The sequence below is a fragment of the Leucoraja erinacea genome, chromosome 1 (assembly GCF_028641065.1).
Source record: "Leucoraja erinacea ecotype New England chromosome 1, Leri_hhj_1, whole genome shotgun sequence".
In the NCBI taxonomy this organism is placed as follows: Eukaryota; Metazoa; Chordata; class Chondrichthyes; order Rajiformes; family Rajidae; genus Leucoraja; species Leucoraja erinaceus.
Window position 1 is genome coordinate 121,660,461 of NC_073377.1, and position 23,778 is coordinate 121,684,238.

Genomic DNA, 23,778 nt, shown 5'->3' on the forward strand with positions numbered 1-23,778 from the left:
GATGAGAAGAACTTTTTTCACACAGAGAGTGGTGAATCTCTGGAACTCTCTGCCACAGAGGGTAGTCGAGGCCACAGTTCATTGGCTATATTTAAGAGGGAGTTAGATGTGGCCCTTGTGGCTAAGGGGATCAGAGGGTATGGAAAGAAGGCAGGTACGGGATACTGAATTGGATGATCAGCCATGATCATATTGAATGGCGGTGCAGGCTCGAAGGGCCGAATGGCCTACTCCTGCACCTAATTTCTATGTTTCTATGTTTCTTGTTACAAACAGCCAATGGCTGCAGCTTCTCAGAAAGAAATTTTTGAATTGTTTTGTGTCATAAATGTGTGGAACCTATTGCTTCACTGTTAGAAAATTATTGCTGCACTTACAGCTTGGTGTAGAATTCACTTGCAATCCAATCCCTGAATTGTTTAAAACAACTTGATCTGGAATTTGCCAGCTTACTTTCACAGAGAGTTAGGGTAGGAGTGAGCTACTGCACTTCTCTTTGCAAGCTCTGCCTTTTTCAACTGCATCATGACAGGCTTGTTCAATGTCAAATGAACAAGAGTTTTCTAACCACAGTATTGGAGTATATTATGGCTTGTTTGTGTCCTCTCAAATCATGGAAGTCATTGTGGACTTCCAAAAGAAGAGAATGTTTTAATTTCTGACTATCTGGCATTTTTCATGCCAAATTTTTATTTTGTAATCTGAATTCCAATTTTTATACAGTGTTCCACTGGATTATCAATAAACGGTTGTGGATAATTTGTTGAGTAACAAGACAACTCTGCTACTGCTCATCATAATGTGGTTGCTGCATTTAAAACATGCTCGAGGGAGGGAACTGTGCATCTGTAGCAGAATGGAGAATGGAAATCTTATTGTGATGAGACCTAGGAATGTCCAACTTAATATTCAATTTTCCTGGTTTCGGCAAATTAAATGTTCAGCCCCACCATGAGCCTGAGAGTAACCAAAGAAAATCATGTCAAGGACAAAAGTTTAAAGGAGATGTGCAGGGCATTTTTTATTTACACAGAGTGTGGTGGATGCCTGGAACACCGTCCAGAGGTGGTGGTGGAGGCAGATATGATAGCGGCATATAAGAGGCTTTTGGATAGACACATGGATATGATCATGTGCAGGCACAGCAGGTTAGTTTATCTTGGCATCAAGTTCAGCTTGTACACAAAGGTTGGTGGGTATGTGGAACAAGCAACCAGAGACAATAGATGAGGAAGGTGTTATAATCTATCTATCTATCTACAGACATCTTTTCCATTTCGGTAGAGATTTCACTTTTCTTTCTAAGTATCCGCTCCTCATTACATTTCGTCGTGTTTAAGTACACGTTTTTAATTAAATCCTTCTCCCCCCCCCAATATTTCAAAAATGAACTGGCTTCTCACCCATAGAAGCAGCACCAGCCCCAGCCCCTGGTGAACGTTCCATTGTGTGATGTCACAATGCCCAATGTTCACATATGTCCAATCGGAATGGATTCATTTACATATGCCTTTGCAGGAGCCCCAGCACCTGGTGAACGTTCCATCGTGTGATGTCACAATGCCCAATGCTCAAAGGCATTGTTGCCATAGAGGGAGTACAGAGAAGGTTCACCAGACTGATTCCTGGGATGTCAGGACTTTCATATGAAGAAAGACTGGATAGACTCGGCTTGTACTCACTAGATTTTAGAAGATTGAGGGGGGATCTTATAGAAACTCCTGATTACATTTCGTCGTGTTTATGTACACATTTTTTAATCAAATCCTTCCCCCCCCCCCCCCTCCCAATATTTCAAAAAAAAAAACTGGCCTCTCACCCATCAAAGCAGCCCCAGCCCCAGCCCCTGGTGAACGTTCCATCGTGTGATGACACAATGCCCGATGTTCACATATGTCCAATCGGAATGGATTCATTTACATATGCCTTTGCAGGAGCCTCAGCCCCTGGTGAACGTTCCATCAGCTTCCAACACACTTCAAAACAAAGTTGCAAGACAGGAACACTCTGAACTTTTCACTGCTGCAGCAGGCAGGGGAGGTGCAATTGGAATTTTTTTTAATCCACTGCTGAGGGAGGCAGAGGAGTGCTAGAATCTTACATTTGGGAATGGCTTCAGTTCCGTTAGAGGAGACGGGTGCATGGTGGAATTTTCGGTTAGGGGATCACACCATTGGGGAAGCAGACCCAACAGGTCTGCACTTGGTCTGGTTATTATATAAAACTCTGTGGCTGCCGCCTGCCGTCCAGCTGCCTTTCTGCCTTTTGATTCGTTCCATCGTGTGATGTCACAATGCCCAATACTCACAGATGTCCAATCGGAATGGTTCCATTTACATGGACGGCTGCCGGCCGCCTTTCTTCCTTTGATTCCCTGCAACTCCGAAACCAGACGCAGAATCGCCGACATCTTTTCCATTTCGGTAGAGATTTCACTTTTCTTTCTATGTATCTGCTTCTCATTACATTTTGTCGTGTTTAAGTACACGTTTTTAATCAAATCCTTCTCCTCCCCCCCCCCCCCCCCCCCAATATTTCAAAAAAAAACTGGCTTCTCACCCATAGAAGCAGCACCAGCCCGAGCTCCTGGTGAACATTCCATCGTGTGATGTCACAATGCCCGATGCTCACAGATGTCCAATCAGAATGGATTCATTTACATATGCCTTTGCAGGAGCCCCAGCACTTGGTGAACGTTCCATCGTGTGATGTCACAATGCCCAATGCTCAAAGACATTGTTGTCATAGAGGGAGTACAGAGAAGGTTCACCAGGCTGATTCCTGGGATGTCAGGACTTTCATATGAAGAAAGACTGGATAGACTCGGCTTGTACTTGCTAGAATTTAGAAAATTGAGGGGGTATCTTATAGAAACTTACAAAATTCTTAAGTGGTTGGACAGGCTAGATGCAGGAAGATTGTTCCAGATGTTGGGGAAGTCCAGAACAAGGGGTCACAGTTTAAGAATAAGGGGTAAATCTTTTATGACCGAGATGAGAAAAAATTTTTTCACACAGAGTGGTGAATCTCTGGAATTCACTGGCAGAGAAGGTAGTTGAGGACAGTTCATTGGCTATATTTAAGAGGGAGTTAGATGTGGCCCTTGTGGCTAAAGGGACCAGGGGGTATGGAGAGAAGGCAGGTACAGGATACTGAGTTGGATGATCAGCCATGATCATATTGAATGGTGGTGCAGGCTCGAAGGGTCGAATGGCCTACTCCTGCACTTAATTTCTATGTTTCTATGTTTCCCTCTCCTCACCCCTCTCCCTCTCCCACCCATCCCTCTCTCCCCCACCCCCTTCCCTCTCTACTCCACCCCTTCCCTCTCTCCCCCGCCCCCTACCCCTCTGTCCCTCTTCCATCACTCCCCCCACCCCTCTCCCCCTCCCTCCCTCCTCCCTTCCCATTCCCCCCTCCCCACATCTCTCTCACCATCCCCCTCTCTCATCCCCTACACCGCTCTCCTTTCCCTCCCAAATCTGTCTCATTTCCTCCTGCTACTCTCCCCTTCCTCCCCCCACCTGTGTGTTTGGGGGGTGGTTAATGTGAGTGTGATGCCGCTCACATCAGTGTGTCCCCCCCCCCCCCCCCCCCCCCCCCCCCCCGCAAACGCCGTTGGGGGGAAACAGACCCAACGGGTCTGCACTTGGTCTAGTAATATATAAAAGGCATTTGGGAAGGCACATGAATAGGACATTTAGAGGGATATGGTCCAAATGTGGGCAGGTGGCTGTAGTGTCGATGAAGTGCCTTGGTCAGTGTGGGTAAGTTGGGCCAAAAGGCCTGTTTGCATATTGTACACTCTACAACATTGTGGACTGACGGGCTTGTTCCTGTGCTGTGTGTTCTATGTTCCTGCGTATTAATATATTCTTGCAAATACTGCTGAAGTCTTAATATTTCAGTGTATTATGATAATACATTTCACTCTGTGGTGAATCATGCAAATGCCATGTGTATATCTGTAAGTGTTGTGCGTGTACGCCATGATATATATTCCTGGACATTGTGGGTATGTCACTGGATATGTGCAAATATATATGAAGTTTATACAGTAAACTTGAATTTCTAACTTACCATTGCCAACTATATTGAGCATGAATATCACCAAATATATTTTTGTTTGCCGGAAATAAAACTGAACAATCAGACTGTCAAAAAGCAGGTTATTGTGAAGTTGTGAAATCATTTTATTCACGTTATTTTTAACTCTTTCTACAGATCATTGCTTGGCCATAAGTAAAGTGGGGGGGGGGTACATCGCGGAGCTGGGGCTGCGGGCGGTGCCGGTTGTAGCTCCGACCCCGGAAACTCTACCCCTGGCTGCGCGGCGCTCCAAATCCAGTGCGGCCCGCGGCCGGACGCCCGCAGCCCCAGCTCTGCGATGTTGGGAGTCGGCGCCCACAGCGCTGGGATACCAGCGGGGAACGGGCAATGCCTTATCGGGCCACCGTGCGGTAAGCTCCGGAGCGCTGTGGCCGCCGACTCCCAACATCGCAGAGCTGGGGCTGCGGGCGTCCGGCCGCGGGCCGCGCTGGATTTAGAGCGCTGCGCAGCCAGGGGTAGAGTTGCCGGGGACGGAGCTACAACGGGCGCCGCCCGCGGTCGGATGCCCGCAGCCCCAGCTCCGCGATGTTGGGAGTCGGCGGCCACAGTGCTCTGGAGCTTACTGCACGGCGACCCGGTAAGGCATTGCCCGCTCCCCGCCTCTCCGACCAGGTAGGGGACTAAGAATTAAAGTTCCCCCTTCACATAAAAGCCCTCCAAACTAACTGACTAACATTTAAGCAATAATTTACAGATGTTTAAGTGTCTCCCTGGTCTCCGGGGAGGAGGCAGCCGCTACAGTAGTACAGACCTGGGTTGACCGTGGGTCGTTTCGGGTCAAGTTTGACGCCAAACGCGAGCTTTGGTGTGCAGACGACATCCTGGAAAAAATGTCCGATTTTCGGAGCTTTTCGGTTTCCGGAACTCCGGATAAAAGGTTGTGCACCTGTATATTCCCTTCTGGTATCCATGTCGAAGAATACATTTCGACTGCATGCCAAACATCACCAAGGCTCAGGGTTCTCTCAATATGGTCAAACAATTATCTGTTCCAGAGTATAACGCAAAAGGGACCAGTGTTGCCAGGTTTTTGTTTCGATGTATCCAGGGATTTGTTATGGCTTTTATGGAAAGTAAGCCTCGAATTGTGTGGAATTAAACCATGTTATTGAAAGTGGACATAGGAAACTGTAGCCCCAGTTAGGAAGGGAAATGTCAGGTTTTCACTGAGGTGTAAAACACTGGTTCTTTGCTCTGAAACTAATCCCACTGCCACACTCTCTTCCTGGAACCTTGCATCGACATGAAATATTTAACCTCTCTCCACTTAAAAGCTACAGTGGACTCTCGTCTATTTCTGGTTTTAAAACATATAAACCTGCACGTCTATGCAATGCAGGAGGAAACCGGAGCATCTGGAGGAAACCCTGAAATCACAGGAAGTCACACTGCAGTTACATGCAAACTCCACACAGACAATAGACAATAGGTACAGGAGTAGGCCATATGGCCCTTCAAGCCAGCACCGCCATTCAATGTGATTATGGCTGGTCATCCCCAATCAGTACCCCGTCCCCGCCTTCTCCCCATATCCCCTGACTCTGCTATCTTCAAGTGCCATATCTAGCTCTCTCTTGAAAGTTTACAGAGAACCGGCCTCCACTGCCCTCTGAGGCAGAGAATTCCACAGACTCACAACTCTCTGTGTGAAAAAGTGTTTCCTTATCTCCGTTCTAAATGGCTTAGCCCTTATTCTTAAACTGTGGCCCCTGGTTCCGGACTTCCCCCAACATCGGGAACATTCCTGCCTCTAGCGTGTCCTTACCCTTAATAATTTCATATGTTTCAATAAGATTCCCTCTTATCCTTCTAAATCCCAGAGTATTCAAGCTCAGCCGGTCCATTCTCTCAGCATATGACAGTTCCGCCATCCCGGAAATTAACCTCGTGAACCTACGCTGTACTCCCTCAATAGCAAGAATGCGGGAGAATTGAGGGAGCTGTACTCCCTCAATAGCAAGAATGTCTTTCCTCAAATTTGGAGACCGGAACTGCACACAATACTCCCGGTGTGGTCTCACTAGGGCCCTGTACAACTGCTGGACCTCCTTGCTCCTATACTCAACTCCTCTTGTTATGGAGGCCAACATGCCATTTGCTTTCTTCACTGCCTGCTGTACCCGCATGCTTACTTTCATTGACTGTTGAACAAGGACCCCCCAGATCCCATTGTACTTCCCCTTTTCCAAACTTGACACCATTTAGATAATAATCTGCCTTCCTGTTTTTGCTACCAAAGTGGATAACCTCACATTTATCCACAGTAAACTGCATCTGCCATGCATCTGCCCACTCACCCAACCTGTCCAAGTCACCCTGCATTCTCATAGCATCCTCCTCACAGTTCACACTGCCACCTAGCTTTGTGTCATCAGCAAATTTGCTAATGTTACATTAAATCCCTTCACCTAAATCATTAATATATATTGTAAATAGCTAGGGTTCCAACACTGAACCCTGCGGTACCCCACTAGGCACTGCCTGCCATTTTGAAAGGGACCCGTTAAACCCTCCTCTTTGTTTCCTGTCTGACAACCAATTTTCTATCCATGTCAACACTCTTCCCCCTATATCATGTGCCCTAATTTTGCCCACTAATCTCCTATGTGGGACCATATCAAATGCTTTCTGAAAGTCCAGATACACTACACCCACTGGCTCTCCCTTGTCCATTTTCCTAGTTACATCTTCAAAAAATTCCAGAAGATTAGTCAAGCATGATTTCCCCTTCGTAAATCCGTGCTGACTCAGACCGATCCTGTTACTGCTATCCAAATGTGCCGCTTTTTCATCTTTTATGATCGACTCCAGCATCTTCCCCACCACCAATGTCAGGCTAACTGGTCTATAATTCCCTGTTTTTTCTCTCCTACTTTCGTAAACAGTGGGATAACATTAGCTACCCTCCAATCCACAGGAACTGATCCTGAATCTATAGAACATTGTAAAACGATCACCAATGCATCCACGATTTCTAGAGCCTCTTCGTTAAGTACCCTGGGATGCAGACCATCAGGCCCTGGGGATTTATCAGCCTTCAGTCCCATCAGTCTACCCAACACCATTTCCTGAATAATGTGGATTTCCTTCAGTTCCTCCATCACCCCAGATCCTCTGGCCACTACTATATCAGGAAGATTGTTTGTGTCCTCCTTAGTGAAGACGGATCCAAAGTACCTGTTCAACTCATCTGCCATTTCCTTGTCCCCATAATAAATTCACCCTTTTCAGTCTTCAAGAGTCCAACTTTGGTCTTAACTAATTTTTTCCTCTTCACATACCTAAATAAGCTTTTACTATCCTCCTCTATATTCTTGGCTAGCTTACCTTTGTACCTCATCTTTTCTCCCCATATTGCCTTTTTAGTTATCTTCTGTTGCTCTTTAAGCGTTACCCAATCCTCTGGCTTCCCACTCATCTTTGCCATGTTGTGCTTCTTCTCTTTTATTTTTACTGTCCCTGACTTCCCTCATCAGCCACGGTCGCCCCCTACTCCCCTGCTAGGGTATCTTTCCAGTCAACTTTGGCCAGCTCCTCCCTCATGGCTCCATAGTCCCATTTGTTCAACTGTAATACTGACACCTTCCAATTTATCCTTCCTTCTCAAATTGTAGATTAAAACTTATCATATTATGGTCACTACCTCCTAATGGCTCCTTAACTTCAAGTTCCCTTATCAAATCTGGTTCATTACACAACACTAAATCCAGAATTGCCTTCTCCCTGGTAGGCTCCAGTACAAGCTGCTCTAAGAATCCATCACGGAGGCACTCCACAAACTCCCTTTCTTGAGGTCCAGTACCAACCTGATTTTCCCAGTCTACCTGCATGTTGTAATCTCCCATAACAACCGTAGCATTACTTTTACGACATGCCAATTTTATCTTGATTCAACTTGCACCCTATATCCAGGCCACTGTTTGGGGGCCTGTAGATGAGTCCCATTAGGGTCTTCTTACCCTTACAATTCCTTAGTTCTATCCACTCTGACATCTCCTGTTTTAATGTCACCCCTTGCAAGGGACTGAATTTCATACCCCACCCCCTCACCAACAGAGCTACTCCACCCCCTCTGCCCTTCTGTCTGTCTTTTCGATAGGATGTACACGCTTGAATATTCTGTTCCCAGCCCTGGCCCTCTTGCAGCCATGTCTCTGTAATTCCCAATAGATAGCATTTGAGGTCGAAAGTTCTGTATAAATTTATTCTACTCCCTTTTCCTCGCTGTTGGAAAAAAAACGTAATTATCCCTTGTTATTCATTTACTGGGCAGAGGAATATTATCTTTTCCGTTAAAAAATTCTTCATGGTGTTAAAACGTTGGATGATTTCAAAACCATGATTAATTCTCCATTAATTTCCCATCATTGGTCGGAGGATTCCAGTCTTAGTTCTCTCTCTCTCTCTCTCTCTCTGTCTATGACTATAGCTAACCATCCCTGTACCAGCATAGGCATCACTGGGACTTCTGGAAATAAACTAGTTGCCCAGGTAATGTACTGACCAGGATAAACAAATGGGCTTCTTCTTCTTCTTCTTCTTTGTAAGTAGTTTGGAGCCAGCACAGTGGTGCAGCTGGTAGAGCTGCCACCTCATAGCACCAGAGAACCAGGTTCGATCCTGACCTCGGATGCTATCTGTATGGATTGTGCACATTCTCCCTGTGACCGCATGGTTTCCTCCAGACGCTCTGGTTTTCCTCCCACATCCCAAAGACGTGCGGGGTTGGCATGTTAATTGGCCTCTGTAAATTGTTCCTAATGTGCCGGGAGTGGATGAAAAAGTGGGATAACATAGAACTAGTGTGAATGGGTGATCAATGCACGTCGTGGACCTGGTGGGCTAAAGGACCTGTTTCCATGCTGTATCTCTAAACTAAACTAACATTTGTTTTCCACAAACGGGTCAGAGAGAATTTGACGGGAAAAATGGATCGGCTAAGTTTTGTGTCGGGGCCTTTCCCGGACTGACTGTAGATGGGGGAGGAACGAAAGCGGGAGGAAAGGAAGAGCACAACAAAGTAATGTCAAGTAATAGGCTGACAGGGGTGAGGAGGATTATTTGATGGACAGATGGTTGGACAAAGGCCAGAGATGAAAGGACATGCGTGAGATGAAATGTGAAGAGTTATGAATTGGGAAGCTGGAAAAAGAAATATAGGTGGATAGGGAAGGATTGAGACGGAGACAAAATAGGTACAAATCCAGGTGGGGCACGGGGGGGGGCGAAACAAGCACACTTATTATTTTTTATTCAAATCGTTTGCTATGTCGCTCTTCAAGGGAGATGCTAAATGCATTTCGTTGTCTCTGTACTGTACACTGACAATGACAATTAAAATTGAATCTGAATCTGAATCTGAATCTGAATCTGAACAAGGAACTGTGGGTGCTGGTTTACAGAAGAAGACACCGGGTACTGGAGTAACTCAGCGGGTGAGGCAGCATCTTTGTATTTTGCACGGATTCTAATATGTCATTTTTAATTAAACAATTAGTCTGATTTCTCTGATGTTGACAGAAAAGAGGATAGAGATTTTGAAATGTTTAGAATGTCAAACTGGCCATTCAATCACTGGCGCAGGAACCTGACATTATGAAACTTTAAATCAAGGTGTGGATTTACCACCATTGATGGAAAGGATATGTTTAGTTTAGATTTTGGATCAAACATACAGATTAGTTGGAATTCAAAACAATCCAGAGAAAAGCTTCCTCTGCATTGTTGTCAAGACCTACTTCATTCTCGTGTCCCACTGTATCTCATTGTCATTTAGTACAACCTGATCTGACTAAGTAAGTAAACTGCCCGTGGCTTTCAGCTGTGACTTGTATTCGCCTAGTCTACTTGACTAGGCAGTTCTTGCAAGGCCCTCATTAATGCCAGAGCTCTGAAATCTTTGTCACATCAGTCTGGCCTGGATTCAACTCAAGTCCCACAGGAATTGACAGCACCCTAACTCACGTTTCCTTTGTTTTATTAAACAATATTGATTGGGCCACATTTAGTGAACCTGCATTATCCGTGAGATATGGGTCAGACCAACGTTGCATTTGATGGATGGCTTACAGTACATCTCCACTAGTCATTTTCTCCTCCGCAAATGGGTAGAGCCATTCTGGGACCACATAAGGTTCTGAAGCTTTTGTTCCCAATCTTCTTGCAATATTGTCCATTGGTTTCACAACCTGGGGATCTTTCTGTGTCTGAGGTTTCAAGTGCAAGGTTGTATTGTCTGCAGATCACAACAGATTGTCAACATTATGAAATGATCAACTGGAAATCTTCAAACTAACACAAAAATCAAAAGGAAAACAACAATAACATTTAATTATTCCAATATAACAAGAGGATTTTGTGTCAGTTCTGCTATAGTTGTGTCTACATCAGAAGTTTTCAATTAATAGCAAAGCAAGTTATTAAGATTCATGAAATGTGAACATCTTTCTCATTTGAATAATGGCACTTACACCACTGATAATATTACTTCCAGGAACCACCATAGAGATGGGTTCAGGTAGCTGTGTAGCAAATGGACATTTAGTTATTCAGTTTAAAATCAAAAATGAGATTTTTCTGGGGATTTTCTTTGTCGATTGCCAATGAACAAGTGTGAGATAGACATAAAAAGCTGGAGTAACTTAGATTCAGATCAGATTCAGATTCAGATTCAACTTTAATTGTCATTGTCAGTGTACAGTACAGAGACAACGAAATGCATCTCCCTGGAAGAGCGACATAGCATATGATTTGAATAAATATTTATATTAGCATATATACAGACATAGTGTTTTTCCTGTGGGAGGAGTGTCCGGGGGGGGGGGGAGCGAGGAACCGGTGATGCATTGGGCAATTTTCACCACCCTCTGCAATGCCTTCCGGTCGGAGACCGAGCAGTTGCCATACCATACTGTGATAGTTGGTAAGGATGCTCTCGATGGTGCAGCAGGATCTGAGGAGACAGATGGACCTTCTTCAGTCTCCTCAGGAAGAAGAGACGCTGGTGAGCCTTCTTGATCAGAGTAGAGGTATTGTGGGTCCAAGAGAGGTCATCGGAGATGTTAACACCCAGGAACCTGAAGCTAGAAACACGTTCCACCTCCGTCCCGTTAATGTAGATGAGGGTGTGCGTGCCGCCCCTGGACTTCCTGAAGTCTACAATGAGCTCCTTGGTCTTCTTGGAGTTAAGGGCCAGGTTGTTGTCAGCGCACCATGCTGCTAAGTGCTGGACCTCCTCCCTGTAGGCCGACTCATCGTTGTTGCTAATGAGGCTAATCACCACTGTATCATCTGCATACTTGATGATGGTGTTAGTACCATGTACAGGTGTGCAGTCATAGGTGAAGAGGGAGTAGAGGAGGGGGCTCAGCACACAGCCCTGTGGAACGCCGGTGTTCAGGGTGAGGGTTGAAGAGGTGTGCTTGTCTAACCTAACAGACTGGGGTCTGTTGGTTAGAAAGTCCAGTATCCAGTTGCAGAGGGAGGGGTCGATGCCCAGGTTACCGAGTTTGGTGATCAGTTTTGATGGTATAATGGTGTTGAATGCTGAGCTGTAATCGATGAACAGCATTCTTACGTAAGTGTCTCTGTTGTCGAGGTGGGAGAGGGCGGAGTGAAGTGCCGTTGAGATGGCATCCTCCATACTCCTGTTCTTGCGGTAGGCAAACTGATAGGGATCCAGTGTGGGGGGTAGGCAGCTTTTGAGGTGTGCCAGGACCAGCCTCTCGAAGCACTTGGTGATGATGGGGGTAAGTGCAACTGGGCGGAAGTCGTTGAGGCTTGCCGCAGTGGAGTGTTTTGGCACTGGCACGATGGAGGTGGTTTTAAGGCACGTGGGGACAACTGCTTGGGCAAGTGACAGGTTGAAGATGTCAGTCCAGACGTCTGTCAGCTGCGCAGCACAGGCCCTGAGCACGCACCCGGGGATGCCGTCAGGGCCAGCAGCTTTACGTGCATTAGTCCTACTCAGTGCCACGTATACGTCGTAGGGGGTGAGTGTGAGGGGTTGGTGATCGGCAGGGAGCACAGCCTTGATGGCTGTCTCTAGATTGTCCCTGTTGAAGCGGCCATAGAAGTGATTAAGCTCCTCAAGGAAGGAGGCGTCGCTGGATGTGGGGGTGGTGTTGGAGGGTCTATAGTCCGTGATGGCCTGGATGCCTTGCCACATGCGTCGGGGGTCGGAGTTGTTGTTGAAGTGCTCCTCAATCCTGAGCTTATGGCAGTGCTTGGCCTTCCTGATGCCCCTCTTCAGGTTAGCCCTGGATGAACTGTAGGCTCGAGCATCGCCTGACCTGAAAGCGGTGTCCCGTGCTTTCAGCAGTAGCCTGACCTCGCTGTTCATCCATGGCTTCTGATTCGGGTATATGGTCACCTGTTTGAGGGAGGTGACACTATTGATGGTGGAGTTTATAAAGTCCAGAATAGAGGATGTGTAGGAATCAATGTCCGTGTGGGAGTCAAGGGTGGCCTGGGCTGCAAACGCCTTCCAGTCAGTGTTTCCAAAACACTGCCGAAGTTTTGCGGGACAGGCAGCGTCTCTGGAGAGAAGGAATGGGTGACGCTTCTTCATTCAATCTTCGGTTTAAACCAGCATCTGCAGTTCCTTCTTTAACAAGTGTGAGAATGGTTTGCAATAATCTACTAAACAAAATGAATCAAAGTACAATACAAGATATTGGTGAGGCTGCACAAGGAGATTTGTGAGCATTATTTGTCACTCGGTTATAAGAAAGATGCCCTTAAGCTGGAAAGAGCTCAGAAAATATTTACGAGGGTGTTGCCTGGACTCGTACGACTAAGTTTTAAGGAAAGAATAGGTAGGCTGAGACTTTGTTCCTTGGAGTACAGGAAACTTAAGGGTGATCTTAAAGAGGTGCAATAAATCATAAGGGGGACAGACAGGGTGAATGCATTCCATCTTTACCCGGGGTTAGGGAATCAAGAACCAATGGGTATAGGTTTAAGGTGAGAGGGTAAGAATGTAATAGGAACAGATGAGGCTACTTTTTCACACTGAGGGTGATACGTATATGGAATGGGCTGCCGAAGGAAGTGGTTGAGGCAGGTACAATAACGGCATTTAAAGGACATTTGGACAGGTACATAGATAGGAAAGATTTAGTGAGATATGGAGTAATATGGAAGGGCATCTTGTTCAGTGTGAACAAGTTAGGCTAAGGGGCCAATATCCATGCAAAATGACTCTATGAACCTATGATTCTATAACAGAGATAAAGGGTTTTAAACTATTTAGGTGGACGCTTTGGAGAGAATATATTGAGGGCATAAAATTAATTGGTAGAATTACAATACTAGAACAATGAGTTTCAATGGGAATGTATGAAAGGGCTTTAGCCACCAGGTGGCACCAGCAATGGCTGCCTCACCAACAGTCTGTCTGTCCCTTCCATCTTTGTTGTTTTTTAGTATGTGTTAAATATATGTTTTAATGTTTAGCATGTTTTATGTGAGTTGTGGTGGTGGGGGGGGGTTGGGTAAACTTTTTTTAATCTCTTACCTCGACAGAGTTGTGATTTTTTTCCCGTATTGTATCTCCGTCCTGCAGCCTAACATCAAGGAGTTGGTGGCCTTTGCTGGAGTCCGACTTCGGGAGCTCCAACTGGGGGAGCCTGCGGGACTTAACATCGTGGAGCTGGTGGTCCCTGATTGGAGACCGACTACGGGAGCTCCAAGCCGCAGGAGCTCCGACCGCACCAACGCGGGAGCTTCGATCACCTCGACGCGGGAGCATCGATCACCTCGACGCGGGGGCTTCGATCACCTCGACGCGGGAGCATCGATCACCCCACCGCGGGAGCTTCGACTGCACCACCGCGGGGGCTTCGACCGCACCAACGCGGGGGATTCGATCACCTCGACGCGGGGGCTTCGATCACCCCACTGCGGGGGATTCGATCGCCCCGACTGCGGATGGATTGACTGCCCTGACCGCGGGAGAACTAAGGGGAAGAAGATTGGACTTTATTGCTTTCAATCCCAGTGAGGAACGTGGGGAATCTGCTGTGGATGTTTATGTTAACTTTTATGTAGTTGTGTGTCTTGGTGCTTTTTTTTTAGTATGGCTGTACGGTAATTCGAGTTTCACTGTACCTCAATTGGTACATGTGACAATAAACTGACCTTTGAACCTTTGAAATGACTTAGTTTTGAAGCTTTGCAATTCGGGTTGAAATATGATCTAGCATATTGCTATCAGATTTAAAGCTTAAAGAAAGCACCAGACTAAAAAATAGAATGCAAGGCTAATGTTCAGTAACATGCATGGGTTAATTCAGCACAACAATACCCTTTGACCTTCTTACAAAGAAGATGGCGCGCATAGTGGTGTAGTGGTAGAATTTCTGCCGAATATGGATAGGAGAAGTTTCGGGTCGGGACCTTTTTCAGACTGACTGTAGATGGGGGTGGAAGTGACGTGTAGGTTTGTAGGTTAACACCAGGGGCGCTGCACTGGCAGCAGCCTCTGCCTACAGCCTGTCTGTCATTTCTATCTTTTTTTAAATTTTCAGTTAGTCCAAAGTCTGTTTTGGGGGGGAACTTTTACTTTTCTATGTGGGGGAGGGGGGCAGGGTAATGGGAAAACCGTCTCCCAGTCTCTTCCTGGCGGGGACGCGAATATTTCTCCGAGTCGCGTCCTCGCCCCCCACCTCGAGGCCTAACAGCTGGATCGGAGCGGCCTTTCCTGCCGGGGACTGGGAACCGGACCAGGGCTGCTACAGCGGCAGCGCAGCGCTGGAGTCACCGCGGAGCGAGCAATGCCTACCTGGGTCGCCGTTTGGAGCTCCGGACCTCTGGGCCGTTGCTCCAACATCGAGGAGCTCTGGTGCGGAGAGCTTCCAACGCATGCGGCGCTGAACAACATCGTGGAGTCCTGGGGTGCCTTGCAGAGAGCCGCCAGCAGCAGTCTCCACTCGGCGCGGCCTGCGGACTTTGGAAGCCACCGACTTCGGTAGGAGGGGGCCGACTCTGGTGTCCACGCCGCTGAGGACGTCCCGCAGCCCCGACGTCGGACTTGTATCACCCCGGCGAGCGGTCCTGGACATCGGGCCGCCCATAGCTGCAACTGCGGAGGGCTTGGGGAGGCCCTGACCACGGGGAACAGTGGAGGAAGAGACTGACTTTGGTGCCTTCCCACACAGTGGGAAACTTTGATTCTGCTGTGTGGGTATGTTTTATGTCAAATTCTATAGTGTGTTGTGTTCTTTATTTTTATTGTATGGCTGTATGGGAATTTCATTTCACTGTGCCATCTGGCACATGTGACAATTAAATGTATCTTGAATCTAATTGGCCTCTGTAAATTGCCCCATGTTTGTAGGATGAAAAACTGGGATAACATAGAACTCGGGTACCAGTGTTCGGCGCGGACTTGTTGGGCGGAAGGGTCTGTTTTCGCACTGTACCTCTGAACTAAACTAAAGATCTTTCATGCAGTATAGAAATGGGCTGAACGACCCACTGATTCCATGGCCAATTTTTGTGTTGAAGGAGAATGGCCATTTGAGCTTCTCGGTCTCTGTAAGAATCATCTCTGATCTCCATTCCCGCAGTCTACCAGCACATCCTTTTGTCCTCAACAACAAACAAAGCATTGGAAGAACTCAGCGGGTCAAGCAGCATCAATGAAGGCAAACGGTGTAAGTTGATGTTTCAGATTAGGAACCTGCATCACGGAATGGAAATGGAGCAGGGAAGATTGCCAGTGTATAGCAGTGGAAAAGGTTCCTACATACTGTAAACTTTTCCCATTCCTCAGTCCTGATACAGGCTTGTGACCCAAAACATACACCTTTTGCCTCTGTAGATGGTGGTTGACCCACTGAGTTCTTCCAGCATTATGTGTGTTGCTACAGATTCCAGAATCTGCCAACTTTTTTGTCTTCATAACTTTCTTTCCTCGTGTATTTCAGGTTTTTTCTAGCATGGATCTCTGCTGTTCATCTCATCCACCTGGTGTGATAACACTGGTCATATTCCAGGTGAGGGAGGAGTTAGTCACAGATCTCTGTACAGTGAAGTGCAAAAGTAGTATAACCATTAGATTAACATCCAGAGGCATTGACTAAATGGTCTATAGACTTGAGTTCAAAATTCCACCAAGGCAGGGTGGACATTTAATTTTGAGCGATTTAATAACTTTGCATTGATTATAAAGCTATCGTTTTGATGTAGAAACCGATTTAGTTCACTGATATTGTGCAGAGAGGGAACACTGCGGTACTGCAGGGCAGGATAGTTGCACAGCGGTAGAGTTATTGCCTTACAGTGCCAGAGACCTGGGTTCGATCCTGACTCTGGGTGCTGTCTGTATTGCGTTTGTACATTCTCCCTATAACCGTGTGGACTTTCACTGGGCGCTCCGGATTCCTCGCATACTCCAAAGACGTGCAGGTTTGTAGGTTAATTGACTTCTGTAAATTGTAAAATTGTCCCTAGTGTGTACGCTAGATCTAGTGTACGGGGTGATTGCTGGTTGGCGCGGACTCAGTGGGCCGAAGGGCCTGTTTCAATGCTGTATCTCTAAACAAAACTGTGACTGAGAGACTACAATCCCTAACAATACAAGACTGAACTACCCTCAATAGTAATAGGGAAACAGATAACAATTCCTGGCTGATAGTGCGTCCACTTCCCACAGAAAAATGGAAGAACGAAAATAACTCATTGAATAACAATTACACAAGCAATTTCTGCTGAATTTCTAATTGGCTTTATTACAGACTATATATTGTAAATAGCTCATTTCATCAGACAGGATTCTCTCCATCCACAGTCCCAGCGTGAGACTGTTTAACTGAATGCGAGGCAATATTTAGATTCAAGTCACGTCTACCAATTCAGTTGGAGCACTCTTCCTGGTACCAACTACTTCACTGTGGTCACCAGCATTGTTTGATGCCAATGACCAACAATGTTGCCTTTTAGAAGAATTCAACTAGGAAGTTCTGCAACAGCGTATTGTTAGTAAAATACCATGTGACAGCGTTAAAGTACTATACTATGAATATGCAATCAGATTCTGATTCTGTGCCAATATTGATTGTCTCATTCCACTTTATAACATCAGCAAAACTTTGCTTAATTTTCATAACTATGACAGCAGATGGAAATATTTAAACAACGTGTATTGTGTTAGTCCACATTGAATGCATTCAGCTTCCCTGAGTGAGATCAACAAGTTAAAATAACAACAGCAGTCATACAAACCCACACTGCTGATTAAGTTTCGGATAGTATGAAGATTCTGGAGATGGGCCAAAATGGGATGAACTGAAAACATATTCATTATAGGCAAAATGCCAAATCCCACATCCCAAATAACATTTATAGATATTCAATGCACAGTCATTGAACAAAAGGTGAAATAACCCTTTATTACTTGGGATGGGTGACGGATGTGTTCCTCCCTGCAGAGAGTTATAATCAGGAATTACATCAGAAGTCCAAGTGTCAATAAAGTTTGGGCTGAAATATTATTTTAAGGTTAACTGAATGCATTCTTGGAAGGGAAAAAGAACAAGAGATTAAGAACGTAGAACAGCACAGGAACAGGCCCCATGGCACATAATGTTCTTGCCAAACTTGATGCAGAGTTAAACTAATCTCTACCTGCCCATAATCAATATCCCTCCATTCCCTGCATATCCATGTAAACCGTTTAACCTTTTAAATGCCCCTGTCATATAGGTAGCAGTGTTAGCTGTGAGGAGGATGTGGGGGCAGTGTTAGCTGTGAGGAGGATGCTAGGAGGCTGCAAGGTGACTTGGATAGGTTGGGTGAGTGGGCAAATGCATGGCAGATGCTGTATAATGTGGATAAATGTGAGGTTATCCACTTTGGTGGCAAAAACAGGAAAGTAGACTATTATCTGAATGGTGGCCGATTAGGAAAAGGGGAGATGCAACGAGACCTGGGTGTCATGGTACACCAGTCATTGAAAGTAGGCAGGTGCAGCAGGCAGTGAAGAAAGCAAATGGTATGTTAGCATTCATAGCAAAAGGATTTGAGTATAAGAGCAGCGCTGTCTGGGAGGTTCTACTGCAGTTGTACAGGGTCTTGGTGACTGACCAACAACGTCCCCTGGATCACCACCCCCCCCCCCCCCCCCCCCCGGACACTTATTATTATTTATTCAAATCGTTTGTTGCGTACAGTTTTGGTCTCCTAATCTGAGGAAAGACATTCTTGCCATAGAGGGAGTACAGAGAAGGTTCACCAGACTGATTCCTGGGATGGCAGGACTTTCATATGAAGAAAGACTGCATAGACTCGGCTTGTACACGCTAGAATTTAGAAGGGGTATCTTATAGAAACTTACAAAATTCTTAAGGGGTTGGACAGGCTAGATGCAGGAAGATTATTCCCGATGTTGGGGAAGTTCAGAACTAGGGGTCACAGTTTAAGGATAAGAGGGAAGTCTTTTAGGACCGAGATGAGGAAATCATTTTTTACACAGCGAGTGGTGAATCTGTGGAATTCTCTGCCACAGAAGGTAGTTGAGGCCAGTTCATTGGCTATATTTAAGAGGGAGTTAGATGTGGCCCTTGTGGCTAAAGGGATCAGCGGGTATGGAGAGAAGGCAGGGATGGGATACTGAGTTGGATGATCAGCCATGATCATATTGAATGGCGGTGCAGGCTTGAAGGGCCGAATGGCCTACTCCTGCACCTACTTTCTATGTTTCTATGTTTCAATATCTGCCTGGTTCCTGGGCTTGCATATGTCCGAAGATCTGTCCTGGGCCCAGAACATCAATGCAACTCAGAAACTCTACTTCCTTGGAACATTGAGGAGATCCGGTATGTTGAGAACAATCTCTTGAACTTCAATGTGTGGTAGAGAACATATTGTCTTGTTGCATCACGGCCTGGTTTGGCAACTTGAATGTCCAGGAACGAAGGAGATTACAAAAAATAATGGGCACTCCCCGGTCCATCATGGATACTGATCTCTCCACCATTGGTGGGGTTGAGAGGAAGAACAGCCTAATAAAGCCAGCCAGCATCATCACAGACCCACACTGCCCTGGCCATGCTCTCATTTCACTCCTGCCAACATGGTGGGAGCTAGGAGACCAGGTAGGAAGGAAGGGAGGCAAGTATGTTTTAATATAGGAGTCCAGGTCAGAGACAAAGACTATCCTTATGGGACTCGGAGGAGCAGACCTGCACTTGCCTATTACTGGTTGTTCAACACATCACCTTTGTGGTCGCTTCAATCTTCAGAGCAGCTTTTAACTGAGAAGGGTGGTCTCAAACAGTCTTTAGTCAAGAGGTTGTTGAATGCAAAAGGAGATTCTATTTGAATTCAAAACAGTGTTGAGTTTTCTGCATGACAGAGAGGTTACATCCATCCCCAAAAGATGCTAGAACATGCGACTGCAGTTGAAAAATCTAGTCCCAAAACTAGCCTACTCTTCTGAGTTCTGTCATGGGATGAAATTATCAGGGGAACAACGCAAAAGATCCACAAGTTCTCAAAACCTACTTTGAAAATGCCCCTCTATTTTCTTCTTTAAAAATTACAACTTTGTGACTGAGCAATTCTTATCCATACTACTTAGTAGAGAAGGAACATGACGAACTACCACTATCTCATTGAAGACCTTTGAACTGTCTTTAATTGGACTTTGCTGAACTTTATCTTGCACTAAACATTATTCCCTTTATCCTGTATCTGTACACTGTGGACGGCTTGATTGGAATCTTATATCGTTTTTTCGCTGACTGGATAGCACACACTAAAAAAGCTTTTCACTGTACCTCGGTACACATGACAATAAACTAATCTAAGCTAAACTAAACGCACAGAGTGATATTGAAAACCACAATTCCATGCAACGGGAATACACAGAAGTTCTGACTAAATATCTGGTGCGTGTCACCTCACAAACCATCCGATCGTCAGCTCTGGCCACCTCCGACCCCATTTGTGGAAGAAACTGCAGATGCCAAATTGGGCTCATTGGTTTCCTCAGAAGCCACAGAGCGAGTGTGAAACCGTGGATCAGCCCGAGGAAAAGGGGAGTAGATCTTTAAATAGTTCTATTAATTTTTTATCCCCCCTCTGACCTATTATCGTGTGGTTTCCGAAGCTTGATAGAAATGACCTGGCCCATATACAATTGCTACCACAATACATTCTGCCAGCTCTCAACTCTAGGTTCAAACTGTTTGCCTACCGTTTCAATCTTGGCTTGAACGTTCTCATTTAATGCCAACAGCTTTGCATCCATATTTTGCAGTGATTCCCATTCCAACTTTTCCATTAACTCCTCGTTTTCTTTTTTCAGGAGGTTTAAATTCAGTTGCTGGGTTTTAATCTTTTGAATAGAGTTCTGTCAAATAAAAAATATAAACTGGTGATGTTGTATCTCTCATATCCACAGATAGATCTAGCACAGAATGTCCCGTTGTATTAATATAGCAAGCACGCACCTTGGAAGGGAGACTGATAATCCGTGTGAGAGCTGAATTTAAGATTAATGTAGTACCAGAATTAACTAAAACAAATTATAGTTATAATGTTGAGTTACATTTATTGTATCTGTAGTGCCATGCCATCTTCCTAAAAGTCCTTCTTTGTTCACCATGGTGATTGAAGCAGAATCCACAACCATTTCTGGCCAGAAAGTTTAAATCATGGTCAGGATTTGAGCTGTGGAACTCGGCAGTCTGCCTTCATGTCTTAAAATGGTCATATGGAGGCTACTCAAAGAAATACCAAAATGTTCTAGGTTTTTTTTCCTGTAGAGTGGCAAGGATCAAGAATTGTCCTCTTCACCCCACAAACAGTTGTGGTCAGCTCTCAGCTCTCATAGTGTTTTCACACTTTATCTTGGGGATTGGCACAGGCTGAAATTCATACAGTTGTGACAAGTAAGCTAAGATGCAAGCACAGATGGTGGCTGCAGATTTCTCAGTTGATTCTGCACTTTATATGCTTATTTATGTGTGTGTGTGTGTATATATATATATATATATTCAATGGTATATGGACACGCTGATCTGTTCTGTATTATTTATGCTTACAATATTCTGTTGTGCTGAAAGCAAAGCAAGAATTTCATTGTCCTATCTGGGACACATGACAATAAACACTCTTGAATTTATGGTCCTCAGACAAATATATTTGGTCCTCGGTCTCTTTGTTCTGTTGTACAATCACAAGGATCTCACCCAGCTTGGGAAACAAAGGAATTTGGGCCCCTCTGTCTCCTATTGTTCACATGGCACTCTTTGGTCTCTTTGTTGTCTCTATTTTGATCAACATGTCTTTACGCTCTGCACTATGGTCTGCAAAAAGTGCAGGAATCTCTGGATTAGAAATGGATTTCACTTTAGACTTTAGATTTTAGAGATAGAGTGTGGAAACATGCCCTTTGGCTTGCTGAGTCTGCGCCGACCAGCAATCACCCTATACTCTAACATTATCCTACACACACTAAGGACAATTTTACAGAAGCCAATCAACCAACAAACTCACATGTCTTCGGTTTGTGGGAGGAAACCGGAGCACCCAGAGAAAACCCATGCGTTCACTGGGAGAATGTACAAACTCCATACAGACAGCATCTGTAGTTGGGTTTGAACTGAGTCTCTGTTGCTGTAAGGCAGCATCTCTATGTCTGTGCAACTATGCTGCCCTGCATTGCCACAGTGTTCCCTCTCTGAACAATATCGGGGAACTAAATGTGTTTTTACATCACGTCTTCGGAATGTGGGAGGGAACCAGAGCACTCGTAGAAAACCCACGCAGTCACAGGGAGAATGCACAAACTCTGTACAGACAGCACCCGTAGTCAGGATCGAACCCGGGTCTCTGGCGCTGTAAGACAGCAACTCTACAGCTGCGCCACTGTACCGCCCCCAACTGGCGGGAAAGACTCCTCTGCCACAACACAAAGCAGAACACATCATCTATGGGACAAATTATCACCCTCCCTTTAACTTTGGCAATGATAGATAATCCATAAATTCAGATCTCCCATTGGTGAGCATGAAACTAATGGACAGTTCTCAAACCTACCTCATCCAGTAACATCTTCCAAAGAAGGAAATCTGCCCTCTTATGCACTCAGGCCTAATTGTGATTCTAAATCTACAGCTAAGTAGTGATTCTTAATTATCCTCTGCAATAAAGTAATAAGTCAACCAGTTGTACAAACCTCACCATAATAAATTGCATAAGGACTGTAGCAGGCATGGAAGATGATTCACCTCCTCTGGGACAATTAGGAATGGACATTAAATACAGATTTTTATAATAATGCCTGCAACCCATTAGAGGATAAACAACCAGATTTTTAAAAACAGTTTGTTACTTTGCACACTTCATGATAACTGGTGTTTTTTTTATCACCACCATAGCAAGAAGTGTAGGGCGGCACAATGGCACAGCGATAGAATCGTTGCCTTAGTCTGCCAGAGATCCAGGTTCGATCCTGACTGTGGGTGCTGTCTGTACAGAGTTTGTACATTCTCCCTGTGACCACGTGGGTTTTCTCCGGGTGCTCCGGTTTCCTCCCACACTCCAAAGATGAGCAGGTTTGTAGTTTAATTGACTTATGTAAAAAGTCGTAAGATTGTCCCTAGTGTGTAGGATAGTGTTGGGTACGGGATGGTCGCGGGTCGGTGAGGACTCAGTGGGTCGTAGGGCCTCTTTCTGCACTATATCTCTAATGTCTAAAGTTTCTGTCACCTCCTAACTGTCTGAATTACTGTGTCATCTTCATGGAGGCAACAACATAGTTAACTGCAGCTTAAGGTAGTGGATAAAAGAAAATAATTCAAAGGAGCTCATTGTTTGCACACTAATGTCACACCGTCATTTCAAAATACAAATCATTCAGAATTAATGACTTCATGTTATTGATGGTGAAGTTGAATCTGACACTTTTATTTTAATATAGCTTACTGACCTTAATTAAACGTACCCGGTTGATCCAATCAGCTGATAAAATATCTTGAGGACAATCGGTGCTTTGCGAGATTGTTTGATAAGCTCTCCTCAAGTGGTGAAGTTCAATGATCAGAGCTGTGAGCTGTTGAGTAGTATAGAAAGTATCGGATTGAGCTTGCTTGGCTCTATCTCATGGGCATAACCTGCTGACACCAAACTACGACCACGTTTGACAAAAATGTCCAGAACACGCGTCCATGTTCCATGCTGGTAACCCTTACTCTTGCTGATTGAAGTCTTGTGCTGAAATGCCACAAAAGCCTTAATTCTAAATAGCAGCGAGCTATGGATGAGAAGACTGCCAATGGCGGCAATTTTACCTTCCAAAACACCTAGGTTGATGTCCTTGATCAACTGCGCACTTTGTACGGGCAAGAAAAAACATCTATTTGGTGGGCAGGTATATAAGCCTGGGCCTTCGCAATACAATCGTATCTGTCTCCGAGGTACTGAACGTGCCCGACCGGCCTACACAGCCGGGAGAGCAGGGGGTCATTGGTGGACAGCAGAGGGCAGTCTCTGGGGAGAGGGTAAGCCCCAGTCACAGAAGAAAGTGCGTGGGGTGGAGTTGCAGGTGGACTATAGACTTTAGAGATACAGCATGGAAATAGACCCTTCGATCGACCGAGTCCGCTCTGATCAGCAATCACCCATACACTAGTTCTATCATACACACTAGGGGTAATT

The 23,778-nt window shown here is 45.4% G+C and overlaps 1 protein-coding gene across 5 annotated transcripts in view; it reads right to left on the minus strand.

Annotated features, from left to right (window-relative positions):
* The window catches only part of LOC129701339 (homeodomain-only protein-like), a 118,727-nt gene that overhangs the window by 20,485 nt on the left and 74,464 nt on the right, over positions 1 to 23,778 (minus strand). For 4 of the 5 annotated variants that reach the window (XM_055642492.1, XM_055642486.1, XM_055642481.1 and 1 more), the window contains 2 exons: positions 23,051 to 23,173; positions 20,312 to 20,467 (listed from right to left, as the gene is read on the minus strand). In XM_055642492.1, the coding sequence (XP_055498467.1) occupies positions 20,312 to 20,467; positions 23,051 to 23,173 (279 nt within the window). Of the gene's footprint in view, positions 1 to 8,637; positions 10,346 to 20,311; positions 20,468 to 23,050; positions 23,174 to 23,778 lie in introns of those variants that run through there. The other variant, XM_055642507.1, reaches the window with a different exon arrangement.